Here is a 22242-nt window from a genome sequence, read left to right as displayed (position 1 = left end):
ACAAACAGCATACATCAAAATATCTTCAATGTCTGTCCATATTTTGTGCGACAGTTCATTAGGGAAACATGTTTGTTTTTGGCGTAATTTTATAGGCTACTTAAACTACTGTTGTGCTACAAGTTTGAAAGAATGAAACACGGGAGGAGCCTCCTGTATAGCCTTTTTGTTTTATAATTTTAAACAGTTAATTGACAAATGCAAAACATTTTTATAATATGAAACATAATAAGTAATAAGAAAATGATCAGGTACAAAACATTGCTAACATTACTGTAGGCCTACATTTTTTAAACCTAAACTGAATCCTTAGATATGAAAATAGCATGCCATTTATTGCTTAAAGATATCAAAAACTGTCAAACTGTATAACAACACATATGTATCTTCCGAGGCAACCATGTAAATACTATGAATTAAAATGAAGGAACATCAGCACTGCTGGATAAGAAGTTCGAAGTGGATGTCTCATCTAGCCGGTATTGGATTGCACTACATTCTCATGGCGCCGCTTGAAAAAGCCACACTGTAAAGAATATTTTGAACATTTATAGTTATTGGTTACCTGGTGATCTGATACATGAACTATATGAGACCTCAACCATACCTTGATCAGTAGGAACATGATGAGAGCCAGGAACAGAAAGCCTCCTATAGAGCCCCCAATGATGGCAGCCATGGACTTCTCTATTACCAGCTTCCTAATTGTCACTTGAACCTGAAGACCAACGCAGGTATAGTTGAAAGGTTCCAAAAAGTCCTCATATGAAAAAAGTTTTCTGTTGATGTTTTTTAGGAAGTAACTCTTTTCAAACTTAACGTAATTTTAAAGAAATATACCATTTCTTTGTATTTAACTTCCAGTGCTTCATATAGATCCTCATCAAATGTCACAGTGGCTTCAGCTGTAATCTTCTCAGATGCACTCTGAAAGAAGGAAAGCAGAGAGCAACCATATGAGTTCAATAGACCTTGCATGGTACTGTTCATTTCACAGATTTGTCTTTATTCGACAAAATTAATGACAGATGTATATCTTTACACCCCTTTAAAAGAATGCGCATGAATCCAGTAAATGTACACCCACCTGCACATCTTTGATCGTAGCCTCAGCTGTAATCACAATGTCCTTCAGGTCTGTCATGACACAGTGGATGAGATACTTTTCAAATTTCTGAAAAAAAAGAACATATAAATATCCCATACAAACCAATGTTGAAAAACTATGAAAGTAAAAGTACTAACTTTAACTCCTGTATTTGCAGGGGTGCTCCTGTTACATTTGTCCTGTAAACACAGTAATTGAGTTTCATCAAGATTATACAGAAAACATTGCTGTCTTAGGTTGTCTATTTTTTTTGCTCAGTTTTTGTTTTTGACATACCTTGGGTTTGATATGGCTGATCTTGAAGTCAGTGTGATCAGCCTTCACTGTTATGACGATGGAAACGTTCAGAGCGGCGTTGTGATCGTTCTTGCCGTGGAGCTGGAACGACATAAGAAGGTTGAATAGGGATGCAAGATTACAGAGTGGTGTTCAAGTCGATTACATTACAAACATACCTGAAATGTGAAAGTCAGCTGTTTTGTCTCTTCAGTGTCAGTGATTGTCAGCGAGTTTGGTGAAACTTCTCTGGAACAGGATTGTAGCATAAACTTGTTTAAAAATCATGTAAATGTATAATAATGTTCTCATGTTTCTTGAAAACCCTCCACTTTCATTTTGTACTTCAGTTGTTATTAGTTTTAGTATTACTCACCCAGTCAGTTGGACCCTTAAAGCATTCTTTATCCCAAAGTGATACTTCTTGTCATCCAACACTTGGGTGCCTCCATTCTCACTAAAACACAAGACGGATGTGCAGTTTCATAAGTAGCAGTTTGCAATGTCATTTGAAACCCATTTATACGAGCAATAGAATGGACAGGTCCCTCATTGTAGATAACCACTTGATGTAACAGCTTGACAGAATAATTCAACAGTAAAAGTCAAAAGTATGAGACTATTACATGTTTTTAAGTCTCAGTGTGTTTGAGACAAAGTTTTTACTAGATTTATGTGGAACCAAATATTTCAAACCAGGTTAAGTTAGCAATGATGTAAGCCTCTCGTGTTTGTGATTTCTTGTCAGCCAGTTGCCAAATGATGTCGAATTTGACCTGGAGAAACCATATAAACCAACTTTAAATACAGTAGGCCTAGTAATGGAAATCCAGGTTAGTCTTGAGACATTTGAATTAAAGCGAAAGGACTGTGTCACTTAACCCTTGTGCTGCCTTCGGGTCACATGACCCAAAGGTTCATAACGAACCATCGTTGTGTTTACTCAATTTTACCCAATACAAAAACAAATTAAAATAATTTTCTTTTAACCTTCGCAATGTGGGGGGTCTGAGACAGCCCACCGGTTAAAAGAAAATGCTTCACTTTGTTTTTAAATGCGGTAAAGTTGTCGCAATACAACGGTGGGTCACAATGACTGATGGGTCAGAATGACCCGAAGATAACACAAGGGTTAAGAGTTAGACAAGTAAGACTTAAGATGTATTCATTCATTTAGCAGATGCTTTTCTCCAAAGCATTATTTGAATAATACATATAGTGAGTGCAGCAAATAACAAACAACCAGAAGCACACAGTTCTAACAGTATTTCAATGGTTAGTGCCAAGGAGCAGTCTGTATTTTTACCAGACAGTGCCACATCAATCTCCACTACAATATTGGCCTCCCAGATGCCCAATTACCTGATCATTTCTCCTGAAGACTGGATGTAAGAGACGACACTTCAACTGGGATGTGTCTTGGACCTCACAAACAACAGAACCCCCCGGTTTTTGTGAATTCTGAGAAACGCATCAAAGTTATTAGGCAGCATTCTACATTTCCTCTATAGAGGTTAGGATCTGAGTTTTTTATAGATGACATTACCACTATAAACATGTTGTAGAGGAGAATGTTGGGGTATGTCAGAAAAAGTGTTGTCATGAAAGTCCCATCCTCATGGTTGGTTAAGTTGAACGAAATCAACACATTCTGGTTGGAACCAATAACAACCTTGTCATGGCTAATAAGCAAGATAAAAGAGTGGGAAACAGAATAGTTAAAAAAGAAGGCATGTTTATACACAGCTTTACTTGGTAGGTTGAAAATGTCTAAGACTACCATTTTCTATTTTAAATGTTTATTGGACTTACCTGAGTTTTGAATCAGACAGGCTCATGTTTCTGACACATGTGCTGTTGCAGTCCTTCAGAAATTCAATCTGAAGATTGAAAATGCATAAATGGATGGTTTTATTAGTTTAAAATAAGTTATGTTTCTACACAAAGAGAATTACTGAAGGGTATTTTGTCTTCCTGGTTGACTTGGCAATAACTTGCTCTGATTCTAAAACATGTGTTAACCTTTTCAGCCACATCTGTAGAATCAAGTGCATCCAAAATTCGAACAGGTTTTGAAGTTGTCTTGGAGGGTAAATTAAATTTTAACCTGACCTCTATGGGTGAGAAACAGTCATAACAGCCCTGGGTGAAGGGGAAAGACAAGTTGATGTTGCCAGGTGTTAAATAAGCAGCAATAGCCAATAGTTCATTATAAATTATTAAAACGATTGAATTATTTGTTAATTCAATAACGACTATAACATTTTCAAGGATGAATTGACACCTTTAGAACTTACTTGAAAGTGCAGTTCGATTGGACTTCCGAGGCATTCAGTATCAGGTAGCAATGTGAAATTGGACTCTCTGGCTGTTTCTGGCTCTTTAAAAAATAGGCGCTTTTGGTTTTGTCCTGCATCCAGATGAATGATGTAGGAAATTGTAAGATTTTCACCAGCTGGTAAATAAAATAAAAAAAAGAACAGTTAATCAAAAACTTTTCATTTAAAATCAACCTAAAGTGTACATTCCAAAGCAGTATACTGTATAGTACATACACTTAATTGTTTCCTTCTTGGAGTTGAAGCAGATGTGTAAGTTGATCAAAATGGTGGGGACAGTGTTTGTTTGCGCATGGATAAGTATTGTGTTAGGTTTCAAGATTAACTTAGGTTCAAAGGCAATGACAGGCAGAGTTCTGGAATAAATAGAAAGTTAATTAATATTTGTACCATCCTCAACTAAAATAAGCTGCTTTAGTGGCAATGTGCAGAATAATGCTAAAGTGTCCACAGATCTGTTAGAGATGACAGGCAGGATATAGAACCGTCCAATACCAAATATTGTTGACAAAGAACAATACATTTTCTCTAGCAATTTTTAAATGAATCTCTTTATGCTGTTCACGTGAAACAATTTAACATAATATTGGACTCACTCCAGTACAGTGACCTTGCCTTGGCTTCCAACACTAATGTACTTTTGTCTCTGGTTGTCTTTTTGATCAGAGAAGGCGCTGACAGACTGACCAAAATGGCGAAGTTTCATGTCAAAATCTCCAGCTGAGATTCTCTGCATGACAGTAGGACAAGATTTCAAATGATATATGATGTCAACACCATATGTGTACTCTTTATCAATTTCAATTTTAGTTTCACAGCCAACTTTTTTATATTTAGTTTTCACTCTTTCAAAGTAACAAAGTAGCTGCCCTATCTCCAAAGACTCACCTGTGTGAATTCATGCATTATCCCTCCAGGGATTCCGTTGTAGATGTAGATACTTCCAGAACGCCCTGACTCAGAATCTTCCTCTAGAGGAGCCCCAATAGCCACATCATTGTATCTGTTCCCATCTAGGTCGCCCACTGTGGCAATGGCTGACCCAAACCTGGCAAACTCGTAATTGTCCAAACCCTGCCACTCCCAATCTTCCTTCAAAAATACTCCCTGAGCACACAACATAATCATAATCACCCTCAAAAAACAACTGTTAGGAGACATTTCTTGAAGATGTTTGACACCACATTTGCTGTGCAAAATAATAATACGCAATGGCTTTTTAACCCTTGTGTTATCTTCGGGTCATTCTGACCCATCAGTCATTGTGACCCACCGTCGTATTGCGACAAATTTACCGCATACAAAGACAAAGTGAAGCATTTTCTTTTAACAGCTAGGCTGTCTCAGACCCCCCACATTGCAAAGGTTAAAAGAAAATTATTTTAATTTGTTTTTGTATTGGGTAAAATTGGGTAAACACAACGATGGTTCGTTATGAACCTTTGGGTCATGTGACCCGAAGGCAGCACGAGGGTTAACAGTGGATATACACTACCGTTCAAAAGTTTGGGGTCACTTAGAAATGTCCTTATTTTTCAAAGAAAAGCACTTTTTTCAATGAAGATAACAAAAAAACTATACATTGTTAATGTGGTAAATGACTATTCTAGGTGGAAACGTCTGTTTTTTAATGAAATATCTACATAGGTGTATAGAGGCCCATTTCAAGCAACTCTCACTACAGTGTTCAAATGGTACATTGTGTTTGCTAATTACCTTAGAAGACTAATGGATGATTAGAAGAATTAGAATTACAATGCCAAAGGTCTCCAATGCTGTAATTGCTGCAAATGGAGCATTCTTTGACGAAAGCAAAGTTTGAAGAACAAAATTAATATTTCAAATAAAAATAATTATTTCTAACCTTGTAAATGTCTTGACTATATTTTCTATTCATTTTGCAACTTATTTGATAAGTGTGAGTTTTCATGGAAAACTGTCTGAATTGTCTGGGTGACCCCAAACTTTTGAACGGTAGTGTATGGTAAAGTAGGATGAATACAAATTGAAACAACTCGACACTCACTTACCTGGTGAAGCCTGTACACATACACTTTACCCTCCTCGCCCCTTCTGTGGAAGTGTGGAGCACCAATGAGCAGGTAGTCTGTCTTACTGTCCTTGTCTGTATCCAGGGCGCATAGGACTGATCCAAAGTAGGAGCCAACCTACAAAAGTTTAAAAGGAATTTGGAATTCAAGATATAGTATTATAAATGCTCACAGCCAATAGACTCAATAGACTTAAAACCAAAATGGTTTTAAAAATCCATCAGATACATTCATTGACTAACCTGATCCCCTTGAAGTATTGACATCAGCTCATGTGATTTAGCACTGAAGACAAATACCCCACCTGTCAGGTTATAACGAGGAGCCCCCGAGATGTATGAAGTCTCAAAGGAATCCACCGCTGATATCACACTGTAACCTGTCTCACACACACACACACACACACACACACACACACACACACACACACACACACACACACACACACACACACACACACACACATGTATTAATACATTAGAATGGGAATATGAGGTGAAACAAACACCACGATACACAAACTTTCCAAGGTTCATACCTAAATAGGAAAACCATGATTCTCTAGAGGACCCATTTAAGAAGGTCACAGTGTTCTGCTCACGGTGCTTCAGTATAACTCCCCCGCTCCAGTCATAAGCCCCCACAGCTCCAAACAGAAGGAACCCCTAGAAACATAAATGTTGCTGCTGTAATGACTAATTGGAGAAATTGGAAGAATCAGTAATACACCAAAATTAGGAAGTTGTTGCCCTTGAAACAATGGGCTTCAAAACAGGATTTGTCCATGAATCTTACATCAGGTGCCATGTGATTGCTGAATCCAGCCTCAGCAAGTTGAAACGTAAATCCGGCCCCTTGCTTTAATCCTTATTTATAAATCCAACACAGCCACTTGGTTAGACAGCAATTTACAATCAAGTGCATGCACATACACACATGTTGTGACTTACTTCATGTGTACATAATTAAGATAATTACTCGATATAAACTCAATACTAGCTTTTCCCACAATATTATAGTACCTTCAATTCCTTTAATGATACTGGTCTGTAACAGAGAGAGAAGTTTGTCCAAAACTTTGTAGTCCCCAACCATAAAATGGTTATCTGGAGCAATTGTCTTCATGTCAGCAATTGTTTTAGTTGCATTTCCAACCTGTAATTTATTTCCTTCATTAAATTAAATGATCTTATTTGTAATGCATTCATACCAGTTTATAACTAATAATTATTTATAATTTGGTATTATTATTATGTCAATAGGTGCAAATATAAACTTGAACTGAACAATGATTCAGGGATTATTCAGGCTAAGATTTACCCCAATAGCATATCTTGAAATGTTTTGTTTTTTGAGTAAATCCAGAGCTTTTGGTAGATTAAATGTATCCCGATAGCTGATTTCCCCATCTGACAACAAAATCATTATTTTCTTTGAGTCTTCTCTTGACCCATTCTCGGCAACAAAAACATGTTCACTGAAAAGAGAAACATTGAAACTAATATTAACAAAGATTTTAACATCAAATGCATATATCTGTAACAATTTGGAATTGAATTCTACTTAATACCATTATTTGTATTAATGTAATCTTTACCACAAATGGATTATGGCTGAAGCAGTCATTGTTTCTTCCTCGAGATGTTTGATGTCTGAGACTGTCTGAAGAGCTTTGCTGCTATTGCTGATACTGTCTTTTAGCAAGAGTTCAGCTATGATATTTGTCCCATACTGAAGTACAGCAAAGTCACACTGAAAAAGAATCCCTTTTGATAAATCTTAAATAAAGTTTTCTTCTCATAATATATACAAACACAGCATTTTCTGTATATAAATAAATGTGAAGGTGACACTATACATTCAAACCAATTTGGATTTCAACGACATGAAGGTCTGAACTGGTTAATAATTGTTACTAGTCTTGAAATGTTTTTGTTGATGTGTACAGTAAAGTTGCATAGTACACACAGTACTTACATTGAGGCACTTTTCCCAAACATTTTTCATAACAGTGGATATAAACTCCTTTGCTTTCTCAAAGTCAGATTGGCTGAGACTTGCAGAACCATCAAGTACAAATGCAATCTCAGTCCCAGGATCTAGTGGAAAAAAGTTATTTCCATTACATTTACATTTAATAATTTAGCAGACGCTCTTATCCAGAGCGACTTAAAGTCAGTACAGGGACATTCCCCCGAGGAAAGTAGGGTGAAGTGCCTTGCCCAAGGACACAAAGTCATTTTTTAGGCACGGCCGGGAATCGAACCAGCGGCCTTCTGATTACTAGCCCGATTCATTAACCGCTCAGCCACCTGACTCCCACCAAAAGCTAACATCATAGTTATTGAGGAGGTGAAGGAGTTAAAAAGGTAAAAGCTTGGAAAGTTCACAAAGTGGCCGAGAAGTGTCAACACTTTGCAAAAGCTGCAACACAAATGCAAAGGCTGAAATTTGTGTTGCAGCTTTTGCATTTGTGTTGTGGCTTTTGCAAAGCATTGACATGTCTCTGTCACCATAGAAAACACCATGTTTCTATACAGCAGAAACATCAGACTGGATTCATTCATAAATAAACTAGTTCATAAAAAATCATACCATCCTCATCCTCATCATCTTCACTGTTGTTGTTGTTATTGTTTTTGTTTTTGTTGTTGTTGTTGTTGGTGGTGGTGATGTTTCTTCCTAGTTGTTCAACGACTATAAGAAAAAAAGGTAACAGGCCGCATTTTTCCCTTACTATTAAGTTTGTACAAAATTGTACACCATAGGGGATCATGCATTATGCGTTTGTTTTGTACATACGATGCATAAATCATCATCAGTTGTATTTAAAGTAAAAGTAATGTATTCATAATGTTCACAGTGTGACACAAGGGCATGCTGTTCAAATATGTTACAATTACTACTATTGTTACTATTGTGATGCCACTGCCTACCCAGTGCAGCAGGGTTGATGTATTCTCCTTCCATCCTTGAAGCAATAAGGATGGCACAGTTTCCATTGAAGTCCTCATTCATGGTCACTTTATTCCTCGCCTGCTGACAGAACTGGTGGGAGAAGAGTTGAGGATGATCAGGACAATGATCATGTCCCGGTTCATGATCATTGTGATTAAAAAAAGGTTTAAGATGTAGTCACTGCTAACAGAAGATTCAGTTGATTTAACAACTAAGTGAAATACAATGTACAAACAGGTACAAACAACATCAAACACTGCATTGTGAATGACAGCAGACAAAGCAATAGCCATCATTAAATATATGTTCAAAAAACATCCAACATCTCAAAGAAGAATCAATCTAATTTTGATAGCAGTACCATCAATCACTACTAGTTGTACTAGTTGATAGCAGTAGCCTATATACTCAATATCGTATTCTATATCATATACTGCATATTTTCAGTTACAAAGTGTAGACAATGTGTGCAACAATATGTGGTTCATGTTCAGTTTACACTAAAAGAAGATGTAGAGACACATTGTTCTTGTTTCTAAGTATAACTACAGTGTTGGCCATACTGCTCATGAGTCTGACTTATATTAGGATACTGAAACAAATGAACAGAATAACTAATTCAACTCCTCCCTGACCTATGGATTCAAAGAAGAAACTTTAGGAGGAGTTGCTGTGAACAAGATTATTTAAATTACAATCTTGAATTCACATTTCCTCTTACGTGTAAGAGGGTTGTGTTGAGTAAAAGATAACAATCAGGACATTCTAACACTGCCATCTCAAACTACTGGCACGCAGGCCACTTCCGGCTCCCCTCCCTACGGCCCTCTACATGATGCCGAAAGCCTTGTCTAACACCTCCAAAAACAGGAACCTGTGGTTTGTCAGCAGACTGTTGAGCAGACAGCTCTTTTCTCAGAGATAATACTGAAGCTATAGTAGATCACATTAAAACACCTTGTCTTGCATTCACACAATATGTTATGAAACTTTATTAACGTGTTTATCAATGTAAAAGGATGCAGTAAGTCATGCATTGTCACAGGTTTTAATAGTATTTAAATTCAAATGTGTTATCTATGGAATCGGTTCACTTACCATATGTTGCTCAATGTCCTCTGTCAAACGGTTGTCAGCTGACACAATAGGCCTGAGCCCTTTCTTTGCAGGAGCTGTTAAAAAAATTTACAATTACAGTAGAAACTTAAAACTACCCTTTACCTAAAATGAACGTATGTTGACTGGACACTCAGATATTTGAGCTTTAAGAAGTATGTGTTTTACTTTCTTTACCTGAGATCTCAACTTTGGAACACATGCCCTCAATTGTACAATTCAACACTGCTGGGGGTCTTGAATTTGGGGATGTGACCAAGGCTCTGTAGAGGATTAAATGTTACACTGTAATGTAAAACAACTAGCTGTAATGTGTACATTATGTATATTGAAGTACGATTATGGTTGAACCGATTGAAATGTACCCTTTTTTGGACTGAACAGTGGTTTGTCCAAATAAATCATCTTTTTCCTGAAAAGTCCTTACAGGATTTGTTAAAATGTTGAACCCAGCTGCTGAGTGGATAACTGTAACACAAAACATATCTGTTGTCTGAACATGATATTATAACTAATCAACACAAAGAGAATACTGTATCCTATTTAAAAAAATATCAAAGTCAATAATGGCAAATTACCATTTAATATCACTCACAAATTTCACATTGCCATTTTATGTGAATGAATATCCAGATTTAGAATACGTGATATTAGAATAAGACAAGTATTAGAATAATTATGATAAATAATGCACTACATTCATGTAGTATTTTTGGTAACACTTTATAATAAGTCAACGCTTTTTGGCATTTACAAAGTGTTAACTAATAGTTAGTTAATCCTTTATAAAACATTTTGAAACATTAACAATACATTATTAAATAGTTAATAAGCTTATTATTAAACAGTATGTTGATCATTAATAAACACTGTTAAAAATTATGCATTTTATTCATAATACAATTCATAAGGTGTTTGATAACTGCATTATCATACTTTATACACAGCTTGTTAATATAGTTGCAAACCAGTAGTTTAAAAGGTGTTAATGGTACATGAGCAGGTATAGAAAGCATTAGCAAATGGTGAACAAACCATTTACATTACCTTTATAAAACATGAGTAAATAACTAACAACATATTAACTTATGTCTTTAATTAATGTACGCCAAGTCGAATACATGATGTACACTAATACTTAGCAGATGTCTTAACAACTATTTTATAAACACTTACTAATGATGCAACTTGTGATTAGTAATGCAAGTTATAAAGCATTTACTAACTGTTAGTTAAGGCTTTTGTGTTATTTATTAAGGTATTCTTGTCCATTCTCAAACCTCACATTCACAAAGGTATCCTAACAACTATTTTATAAACACTTACTAATGATGCAACTTGTGATTAGTAATGCAAGTTATAAAGCATTTACTAACTGTTAGTTAAGGCTTTTGCGTGACCTAATCTAAAGTGTGAACTATGTATGCCTTATTAAACATTTATAAGTTATTTATTAAGGTATTGTTGTCCATTCTCGAACCTCACATTCACAAAGGCTGAACATACGTTTCTCAAAAGGAAACAGAAACAACACAATGTGATACACAAAATTACTATTTTATTGAAGTAATGACAGGCATGTGTCTTACTACTTAGCTCTACTAGCCGAGAGTGACAGCGGTCGATACGTTAAAACCTCAGTTTGATATTTCCCGGCATGACTGAACGGTCGAGGTTAGTAAGTTGTTTATTATATGGCATTTTTAGCTCTTTTCATTTAAAACATGTTGTTTTGTTCAGCTCTACTCGTCTTCTCACGGTGTGTTTCAGGTGTTAGCACCTAGCGTTAGCAACCAATCTGAAATCTGAGCAACCAAAACTAGCAATCTGCCTAGCTCTTGTCGTTTATCTCTCTGTGTTCACACTTTTCTGCTCTTTTAGAAAGTTAAGAATTTCCTCGTCGCTGTTGATGTCTTCATTGTCATCTGGATAGTAAAACTCTATGGAAGCAAATTGTTACCAAAATTCAAATGAAAATGCATTTCCAGAAATGCATTTGCATTTTAAGAATGTGGCTGCATTATTTGACTCATAAATGAAATTAGTAATCAATCATCCTATTTGCATTTTAATTTTCTTCTTCAAGAGTGCTCAATCTTTCACTTAATTAAAATGAAAAAGAAATAGACATTTGAGATTTAATTTTCAAAACATGCCCCAGCAAATAGATACCAAAATTCAATTTGAAATGTAAAATTTGAAAATTAAAATGCATTTCCAGAAATGCATTTTCATTTTAAGAACGTGGCTGCAAAATCGTGACCACAATTCAAATTCAAATGCATTTCCAGAAATGCATTTTCATTTTCAAGAACGTGGCTGCAAAATCGTGACCACAATTCAAATTCAAATGCATTTCCAGAAATGCATTTTCATTTTAAGAACGTGGCTGCAAAATCTTGACCACAATTCAAATTCAAATGCATTTCCAGAAATGCATTTTCATTTTAAGAACGTGGCTGTAAAATCGTGACCACAATTCAAATTCAAATGCATTTGCAGAAATGCAAAATGAACGAAAAAGCATTCTGAGCGGCGCAGCAGAGTGACGTCAGTAGCCGCTCTTCTTCAGCTCCCTGCTGACCGAGCTACCCATCTTGTTCGGTAGGGAGCGGTGTGCACATCTGCATTGCATTACATTGCAAATGTGCCGGGAAATTGATTGAATTGCCGGGTCTTTAGAGCAGCGTTCCCCAACCGGTGCCCACCGGTCCGCGGACCGGTACCGGTCCGTGGGTCATTTCGTACTGGGCCGCACAAAAAAGAATTAATAACATTATTTCCTTTTAATTGATTATCAGAGTCTTAAAGACGTTTTATTCTGAAAAATGACCTGATGTGCACACCGCCCCCTACCGAACAAGATGGATAGCTCGGTCAGCAGGGAGCTGAAGAAGAGCGGCTACTGACGTCACTCTGCTGCGCCGCTCAGAATGCTTTTTCGTTCATTTTGCATTTCTGCAAATGCATTTGAATTTGAATTGTGGTCACGATTTTACAGCCACGTTCTTAAAATGAAAATGCATTTCTGGAAATGCATTTGAATTTGAATTGTGGTCACGATTTTGCAGCCACGTTCTTAAAATGAAAATGACCTGTGATCTGCTAAATGAATAAATGTAAATGTAAATGAAAATGCATTTCTGGAAATGCATTTGAATTTGAATTGTGGTCACGATTTTGCAGCCACGTTCTTGAAAATGAAAATGCATTTCTGGAAATGCATTTGAATTTGAATTGTGGTCACGATTTTGCAGCCACGTTCTTAAAATGAAAATGCATTTCTGGAAATGCATTTTAATTTTCAAATTTTACATTTCAAATTGAATTTTGGTATCTATTTGCTGGGGCATGTTTTGAAAATTAAATCTCAAATGTCTATTTCTTTTTCATTTTAATTAAGTGAAAGATTGAGCACTCTTGAAGAAGAAAATTAAAATGCAAATAGGATGATTGATTACTAATTTCATTTATGAGTCAAATAACGCAGCCACATTCTTAAAATGCAAATGCATTTCTGGAAATGCATTTGCATTTGAATTTTGGTAACGATTTGCTTCCATAAAACTCCTCGATCTCGCTCATTTTGAAGATGACATCAGCGGAGGGCAATAAGAATACATATCAGACCGCAGATGAGGTCAATACGCGCATAGATATATATAGATTTAATATGCGGCTGGCATGACTACCCATTAGCCAATCAGAACGCTCGTACTGTTGTTGCAATTGAACCAATATGCTGTTCTTATTGGTTCAGAAGACGTTCTCAAAAGAGTTGTTGATATGTTGCCTTGGAGATGTAGTGACGTCACCAGTACAAGTGCAGCTGATTGCTCTGACAAGATGGCGTCTGCTCCAGATTCGCCGTGTTTGATTTGGGATCTTCCCACGTATTGTTGTAGTATATAAGAAACCAAATGTTTACTCTTCGACAGGTCAGCAAACGCTTTGTCGCCTCAATTTGTTAAAACGATTTGTTTGTAAACCTCGACCTACGATCTCAGTTAACAAACGTTTTAACAAATCTATGCTTTCAAAGGCGTTTGCAGACCTGTCGAGGAGTAGCTAAACATTTGCAGTTTATTACAGCCATTTTTGGAAAATAAAATACAGCTTCGGGTAACCAACTTTTATACCAATTCTACTGTATTGCTTCTTAATGGAAATAAAATACTATTTTATTACCCAGGTAAATAAATTAACAGCTATTTCTTCTAAAAAAACAAAAACACAACATCTATAGGCCTATAGTCTTTCTATAAATGCTTAATAAGGCATAAATAGTTCACACTTTAGATTAGGTCACGCAAAAGCCTTAACTAACAGTTAGTAAATGCTTTATAACTTGCATTACTAATCAGAAGTTGCATCATTAGTAAGTCTTTATAAAATAGTTGTTATCTGCAAAGCATAGTGTACATCCTGTATTCGACTTGGCATACATTAATTAAAGACATAAGTAAATATGTTGTTAGTTATTTACTCATGCTTTATAAAGGTAATGTAAATGGTTTGTTCACCATTTGCTAATGCTTTCTATACCTGCTTATGTACCATTAACACCTTTTAAACTACTGGTTTGCAACTATATTAACAAGCTGTGTATAAAGTATGATAATGCAGTTATCAAACACCTTATGAATTGTATTATGAATAAAATGCATAGTTTTTAACAGTGTTTATTAATGATCAACATAGTGTTTAATGATAAGCTTATTAACTATTTAATAATGTATTGTTAATGTTTCAAAATGTTTTATAAAGGATTAACTAACTATTAACACTTTGTAAATGCCAAAAATCGTTGACTTATTATAAAGTGTTACCTATTTTTTTTTTATTCTAGATGCTCAAAGTGGCATCGGTTTGTCCCATATTCACTTTTTGAAAAACCCAACAAAGGAAATAGTGAACTAATCAAAAATTGTTAAGAACCACACTCCGTAGTGTTCTGTAAAAACATTTTAGGTGTCCTATAATGAGGGACCACTGTTCCTACATACCTGCCAGAAATAAGACTCCCAAAATCATGTTTCTTCTTATGAGTTCTGACAGTTTAGAGAAACTCTTAGCACTTCCTGGACTTTTGATAAAGTTTAAAATACCTGTTGCTCAGTTCAGTCTACAGATTGTGGAAGTGGTTCACATGAAGTTAGACAGGGTATGGTATGACATCAAAGCATTTCAAAGTGGGTGCTTCCTGTACACTACTGTGACCAAATATAATGAGTAAGTCTCACACTTCTGTCTGTATGTATGTAAATTTCACAACTGTCATGTAACTGAAAATATTCTACATGTTTGCAGAAGTTCTCTTACACTTGACTGGACACAACTACAGTAATTAGTCCAGGGTCTGCAATGAGAGACCAGTTTTAGTATATAAATGTTTTGAACATATGTGTTAAGCGAAATTCCAAAACAAAATATTCAGTTTGTTCAGTTCACATAGTCTTGCCCTGCCCAGTTTAGAAATGGTGGACTTGGACAAGCAGATAGAGACATCCATGGGTGTTCTGAATGCAAACCATCTGTGTGAGTCAAAGTTACATATGGTTGTATTAGGAAGTAATGTCGACAGTTTCCCATTTGTCATTTGTTTTTTTTACTGCAACATCACATTTCCCTGGTGATACTGTAAGGCTGGGTTTACCCTGCCCCCCCCCCCCCCCCCCCACCACTCATATGCTAAAATCTGGAGTTTCTGGACGGACTCTTTACTTGTCTCAAACCTCATTGTGTAACCTACTGTCACATTGCTAGTTATATGTTGATAAGGAAGGGTCAAGATGTGGTCTGATTGGTTGTTCTGCAGGTAATAATTGTGTATAAAGGGAATTATGAATCATTGTTTTGTGGATTCTTCATCTCCTGAGAGCATCTGTGTGGTATTACTGCTTTGGCTTGTCCTACTCCTTCTCCTTGCTCACCTCTTGCTTTTTTTCTCTTTCTGATTTACAATAATCAAGGTAGAGTATGTAAGATTTAAAACTTTCCTTTTGTAACATATTCGCCTTGTAACTGATTTTATTCATTTGCAATGTTATTAAATATTTCATTTAACCTTACTTTGACCATTCTTGCTATGAATTAACCCATATAGCCAAATAACTGCAATTCCATTTGGTATTTGCATAATTTGGTTAATGTTAATACACTGTTCAGTTTCCCTTTAAACCATAGGGGAATAGTTTTGATTGTTTGGCCAAATATTTAACCCCCTACAATACAGTAAAACAATTTTATGTACGTTGAGTATGTTGTTGATCTTTTTGTTGTTTTTGTTGTAGCAGGAATGTACTGTAGTATTTCAAAGTACATTATCTCCAATTATTGAACATTGTTGATTTTACGATGTTAAGACGAGATAGAGGTTGTCAATTGAATAGGGACACCTTCTTTTCCTTCGAATTATATGACTCATTCACTCACAAAATACTACATTTGAAATTATATCATAGCCATACATGGAAATAAATTCCCCCAAGAGAGACTTCAAAGTACATCACAGAGACTAAAGGTAGATGTGTTAATTCCCCCAAGTGTTTCACTACCTGCGAGTTTAACTGTTAACTGTCACGTAGTTGCAACAGGAAGCTACTGTGGTCTTCAGAAATGTCAGCTCACCACTACTTTGTTGCGTTTGCTACAGTTCATACTGGTACCTAAAATAAAATGAAGTTAAGAGTTAGATGAGTTAGAAGCAACTGAGGTATAAGAGAAGAAGATAAACCACAATTTCCATCTGACACCTCATCTGCGCACCTGATTACATAAAATACAGGCCTGACACATTTACATGTATGCATTTAGCAGACACTCATCAATTATTCCAATGTATAACTCAAGCTAGTCTGTAGCCTACTATACATACCTTGCTACACCAGCCACTCACAAGTCTTTACTTTTGCATCCCAACATCTCCACATCTCCTCATCTAGTCTTCAGCTTTCCACTTGAGGGGGATTGGCCAAGCTCTGAGAAGCCCGAAACCAGAGGACTCATTTGCCACATACTCTGCCTGGATTACTTTTGCTAACTCACTTAAAACATTCATTCTTGTTTTTCCTTCAAGTGAAACAAAACACAACTTTTGGATGTGACATTTGAACTCAAGAAAGAACAATAACAATGCAATGCAGTTTATTTATAGCGTGCCCTTCCTTGTCATGGCAACCTCTGGGTGTTGTAGGTTTAAAAAGAATGCATAAATCAAGCAGTAAATATATAGCAGTAAATTGATACAGTAAATAGATGCAGATAGCACATTAAAGGATGCAACATTTCCGTGCATATCTATATTTTTACACTCCAATAAATTGTTTTATTATGAGATATTTGTTGTAAAGGCTTGACGGGGCGGGGGAGAGGAAGGATGTGCAGTTAAGGAACACCTACATTCTCCACTGCAATGGTTTCACCCTCTCTGTTTCTTACTGACTCCATTGCTCACTCACCCAGTGCACAGAGTTGTTCTACACAACGTTAGAGAATGTTCTTGTTTTTCAATATTAACCATTGTATTATCTGTATAGTCCTGTGCTATGTGTGTGTTCCTGCAAATGGTAAGTGCTTACTTAATTTTCTTTATGAAAATTGTCATTTTTAAATTAAGGTTGATTACTTCTTACCTGACTTCAAGTCAGTTCTTCGGCTTTAGTTGTCACAGAATCTTTTTCCTTTATTGAAAGAATAAACTTGTCTTTAGTCTTATGGTTATGTGAGAGAAAAAAGTATATAAACAAAAACAATAAAACCTATGCAACAAAAAATTTCAAATGGTATCTTGCAGATATAAGTTACCTTTATTTAAGCTAAGATGAGTTATTGTACTCAACTTATCAACCGCTATTATATTTGTATACAAAAAGTAGCAAGGTTAGTGTTAGGGGATGGTTAATTGAGTACCTTCAGATCAGATACTATATACATAACTGATGTTATTGTAATGCAGCATAGATTGCCATTTGTGTGATGGGTGTCCCTGTCTGTGACTGAACTGACTAAATATCACCCTTGGAGCATGTCCTCTCTATGTCCACTATGTTTAGGTTCCCCGGAGAGAATCTCGGTAGATCAATAGCCACTTCATCCAAGGTGTCACAAAATGTGATGTTGTGCTTTTTCATTTGAAGCATTTCCTGTACCACCCATCTCTAGGAAAGAACAATTGTCTGGATTCCTGTGATAGGACCACTCTGGAGGCTTCACTGGGCTCCACAGTGCTCCTCAACTGCAGCTTCAAAGATACTTGGCTTGGAAACAGCTCCCATCAGAAATGGGTGTTCTGGAGCAGACCTCCTGGTTCTAGACTAGTCAGTATCACAGCCAAAGGCCAGACTGACTTCAAGGACCCAAGAGATGGTAGAGTGAAAGCCTTTCCTAACCAGGGCAAACTTGGTAACTACTCTATCCGCATCGATGTCCTTCAGGACACTGACCTTGGCTGGTACTGCTGTGAGTGGGGAGATGAGTGCCGTAGAGTGGAGCTCACCAAAGCTGAAGCGGGTAAGTAATTTAGTTCTGTGAGTGTTTCTAGTATTACAGTGTTGAGTTGTGTTGCAGCCTGTGTGCAACAGGTAGGTCATGTAGCCTCTATACTGTCGTCATTATCTCACCTGATAATTTTATAATGGGGAAATTAATTGGCAAATTATAAAAAGGAGGGATTTTTAGGGGAAAACAAGTCTTGTGATTTGATGCTAAAACAAGCAATTCAAGTGTAAATATAGCTGCAAGCAGCAATGTGGTGGCCAAGCAGGTCAGATAAACCAGAAGAAACTTTCAACATCGAGTGACTGCGGTGTACCTGGCTTCCTTTGCAGTGGCTTATAGTCTCGCTAAACAGAGAATCTGAGACATGACAAGCTTGTCAGCTTTGGCTGGATTTGAACCTCTGACGTTGCCGGACACCAATTTATCCTAGTGAGCTATTCTCAGTGCTGGAAATCAGATTTCAGTGATTGCGTAAAAATATAAGGAATTTTTCCTGTGGCAAGCGGTTGTCAGATTTGTCCCAAGTTTAAACAGCTGTAATTCAGTTCTATTTTGACATGTCAAGGTGATTGTGGTCTGAAGATAATCTGTGCCAAATTAGGTGAATATTTGGTATTCACCAAAACGTTTTATTCATTCATTCAAAATGGCAGCCACATCAATTCAGCTGGTATCACAATTTAATATGTGTCAGACACGGGATAGCCCCCTAGAAGTTAGATGACCCAACCTTTTGTGGACTTTGAAATAGGGCCCGAGCACCTATACCAAGTTTGTTGTCAATTCAGCGAATATTTCCTGAGATATGATCTTCATCGCCGACTTTGATCAGCTTTACCGGAATGTGAAAAGGTTTGTGAGGCTTGATCAGAGGCTTGATGGCTTGATGGTGAGGCTTGATGGCATTGACACCAAATGTGGTGTCAATGCAGTAAAGAGGTGCTGAGATATGACCTCACTTATTTTATGGTGGCTTGGTTGACGACTTTGATTGGCTGTTCCAGTCAAAAGTGTAGAAAATCAAAAAAAACATGATCTGCTTCGCAGCTTGGCCACCAACTAAGTTGAATCAAAACGGTGTACTGTCACTGCTCAAATCCTAAATACCACCTATCTGCACCATTGAGACTTTCAATCTTAGGTGGAGTAACTGGCTTAAAAACTGTTAATGGTAAAAGTTAAAGGGAGCTTCAGTTGAAGGAGGAAGTCACATGCAACACAATGAGACCTGTGAAACAGACTGCAAAAAGCATTCTGTGTGGTCAATTTTCCTTTTCACAACCACTTTCTGTCACTAGCATTGTTTCTAGTGTGGGTTGTAGATCTCTCGGTAGCATTTCCTGTAGACGCATGTGAATAAAACCTTTTATCTAACCCTAGGGGCTTGGAACAAAAATATAATGCATTTGTTTTACATTTCCACTGGAGTGGTCATCTTCATTCTACTTCTGAAGACATGCTGCATCTTTCATTGGAAATTTACAGGTGAGACCATGCATTATACTGTATCTCACTCGAGTAACAGTAATGTGAATCCATAATGGTTTGTTACACACATCACTGTACATTTAAGCAAGTAACTTCAATTCTGACAGAAATGTATACATTTACACAATGTTTAGATATAGGTTGTCCCCTTTAAGAAATTGACTGCATTTTTGTTACTGTTTTAGGGCATTGCAAAAAGAGCCAACCTGACTATGAAAATGAGGACTTCCACACAGGTCTGAACTCTATGCTTCTATTGAATTATGAAAACCGTAAATTTAGCCTTGGATATAACATCCATCAAACCAAGTCAACATCACACTAATCACAATTCACAGTATGATGAATACATTCATACATACATTCATATTAATATCACAGGCACAACGGCCAGAGCCCCTCCCCCTGAGGTCATTGCATGTGACGAAAATATAGGACAAGGGGAAGAGCAACAACAGAGAGGTATAACACACATACACACACAAGGTATAACACACATACACACACAAGGTATAACACACATACACACACAAGGTATAACACACATACACACACAAGCTGAAGCTAAGATAAACTGTTTGTTTCATTATTATTTCAACCATTTCACCCTACATTTGTAGACGCCAATGGCGGGATCATTTATGGTGAGTGGTGGTTTGTCCTCTTCATAAAACACAGTGCTTCAGATTTAAACCATGTTTAATGTCATTAGAAAAATTCAATTGAGTTGAATTAATTTGTTTTGGATCAATATTGAACCGTTACTTGTTTATTTTAACAGAAAACAATGAGCATGATCCAACTATTAATCAACAACAAGATATTACCAGAAATGTCCCAAACTCTCAAGATAATCAATCCACAAATGAAAGTCAGAGAAGACACTGTGTCACATTTCATAGAGGTGATTAAAGAACATGCCTAGGAACACACACATTGAAAGCATGTCTCAAAACAGTACATATGTTTTTGTAACTCCTACTGTAACTTCTCCCTATACAGAACTCTTTAGTAGATTACGTCAAGCAAGTCTTGGACGACATTCCTATGGTAAGTCAACTTTCAATCACTGTCAAAATGTTACACAGCATTTCACCTTCAATGATGATACAATACAATTGTTCATGTTTATGCAAACCCTTTAATGCAAACCCAGTAAATCAAGCAGAGCTCAACCAACAAGCAAGATCTCCAATGGGAAACGGTCAAAGAGGTGTTTGTTTGTTTATTTATTTATGGTTTTCAAATCAGAGGTCATAGCTGTAAGATTGTATTTTTATATAATGTCTCCATTGCAGCAAGTTTTTGGAGAAAGAGAGCCAAACACAGTAAGTTATATTTCTCTTATTGCTTATCATGGTCATACTGTTTGTAGTATTTTTTTGTTACACAGAAATATATTGTTTCTTACAAAAGTATTCAGACCTCTGACCAATTCAAAAGCAAATGTTTACCAACTTAAAAATCACAAGAACTGAATTTAAATGGGGTTACATTTTGAGGATTAAAAACAGTGAGGATCAAATACAGTTTCAGAGAAAATAAAAACTAAAAGAATTATGGGATTCACATTTTTAACACAATTATTGAGGTTGAGCAATTACAATTCCATAATAAATTATTAAAATTAAGTTAATCCCATAATGATTTTAATGTAGCATTTGAAGTTAAATAATATAGGTGAATTGGTCCAGGGTCTGAATACTTTTCAGGCACTGTATATATTTGTGTGTGTGTGTGTGTGTTTTCATTCCAGAATGTGAATATGAAAACCCTCTCTACAATAACAGCATGGATCAGCTCAAGTTATAAAGGATGGTTGGGTAAAATATCAGACAACTTTGAATTTATGTGTATTTTAAGGTATTCATGTAAAACTCATGAATGCTTACATGCAACTGCACAGTCATAGCTTTGTGGTTTTCTACATGAATAAAAATGTATGCATTTATTAATGTGCACTCGATTTAGCTGTACACACTCACCAAAATGCTCCTGACCATATAGTACATACAATTATTATTAAACTTTTCAAATAGTTTGCCATCCAGTTTTTATTTATTTTTTAAGAACTAGTTGAGTTCAACATAAAATATTTAGTAATGTTTTGTCAAAATTATGCCATCAGTCAATTTGAGAGAATTTCCAGTTTGTTAATGTAGATTAAAGTAATCTTAAATAGATGTTGCAGATTTAGCTTAATCTTCTTTTGTGTAAGTATATAACATGCAGAGCAAGACAATATGTGTCTTGTATATTCTATAAATCTCACCAAGAGTTTAACTTGTATTGAATGTTTGTATGCTGTATGCTGTAGTGAAATGTAGTTTGTCTGCCAAAGTCTAATGAGAGGGAAATTGTGAATATGATAATCAAGGCAATTAAAGCAAATGATAATCACCTGTTG

At 36.2% G+C, this 22242-nt stretch overlaps 2 protein-coding genes across 3 annotated transcripts; one reads left to right on the top strand and one right to left on the bottom strand.

Annotated features, from left to right (window-relative positions):
* Positions 1-156: 156 nt before the first annotated feature.
* LOC134029550 (integrin alpha-E-like) lies at positions 157-14995 on the bottom strand. Its single transcript, XM_062473701.1, has 31 exons — positions 14855-14995; positions 10214-10316; positions 10026-10111; positions 9831-9904; positions 8711-8822; positions 8370-8471; positions 7752-7873; positions 7372-7526; positions 7095-7251; positions 6797-6929; positions 6570-6640; positions 6313-6439; positions 6017-6153; positions 5754-5891; positions 4612-4830; positions 4320-4453; positions 3940-4079; positions 3682-3839; positions 3407-3526; positions 3197-3264; positions 2931-3066; positions 2747-2845; positions 2081-2160; positions 1761-1841; positions 1564-1633; positions 1385-1486; positions 1246-1287; positions 1088-1174; positions 841-927; positions 608-718; positions 157-526 (listed from the first exon to the last, which is right to left on the bottom strand). The coding sequence occupies exons 1-31, from the start codon at positions 14880-14882 to the stop codon at positions 473-475; spliced, it is 3333 nt and encodes a 1110-aa protein (XP_062329685.1). The 5' UTR covers positions 14883-14995; the 3' UTR covers positions 157-472.
* Positions 14996-17297: 2302 nt separating this feature from the next.
* On the top strand, positions 17298-22235 carry LOC134029610 (uncharacterized). 2 transcript variants are annotated; one of them, XM_062473841.1, is made up of 11 exons: positions 17298-17416; positions 18012-18359; positions 19728-19832; positions 20021-20071; positions 20217-20297; positions 20456-20479; positions 20617-20739; positions 20838-20885; positions 20992-21048; positions 21134-21163; positions 21592-22235. In XM_062473841.1, exons 1-11 carry the CDS (start codon positions 17344-17346, stop codon positions 21645-21647), a joined length of 996 nt encoding a protein of 331 aa, XP_062329825.1. In that variant the 5' UTR covers positions 17298-17343; the 3' UTR covers positions 21648-22235. The 2 variants fall into 2 exon arrangements, with proteins under 2 accessions (XP_062329825.1, XP_062329826.1); XM_062473842.1 differs by having other exon boundaries at positions 17299-17416; positions 17987-18359.
* Positions 22236-22242: the final 7 nt, after the last annotated feature.

This window comes from Osmerus eperlanus, chromosome 11 (assembly GCF_963692335.1).
Source record: "Osmerus eperlanus chromosome 11, fOsmEpe2.1, whole genome shotgun sequence".
Lineage (NCBI taxonomy): Eukaryota > Metazoa > Chordata > Actinopteri > Osmeriformes > Osmeridae > Osmerus > Osmerus eperlanus.
The sequence above is the reverse complement of the archived record's forward strand: the minus strand, read 5'-3'. Positions and strand labels throughout refer to the sequence as shown.

Excerpts from the sequence above, each read along its gene's own strand:
- LOC134029610 (XM_062473841.1), top strand. The coding sequence starts at position 17,344 with ATGTTCTTGTTTTTCAATATTAACCATTGTATTATCTGTATAGTCCTG. Across the intron at positions 17,417-18,011 it reads TGTGTGTGTTCCTGCAAATG|GAAAGAACAATTGTCTGGAT; the intron begins GTAAGTGCTTAC and ends ACCCATCTCTAG. Across the intron at positions 20,740-20,837 it reads CTGTGTCACATTTCATAGAG|AACTCTTTAGTAGATTACGT; the intron begins GTGATTAAAGAA and ends CTCCCTATACAG.
- LOC134029550 (XM_062473701.1), bottom strand. The coding sequence starts at position 14,882 with ATGATTTTGGGAGTCTTATTTCTGGCAG. Across the intron at positions 6,930-7,094 it reads TTTCAAGATATGCTATTGGG|GTTGGAAATGCAACTAAAAC; the intron begins GTAAATCTTAGC and ends AATAAATTACAG. Across the intron at positions 1,842-2,080 it reads ATCATTGCTAACTTAACCTG|TGAGAATGGAGGCACCCAAG; the intron begins GTTTGAAATATT and ends CTTGTGTTTTAG.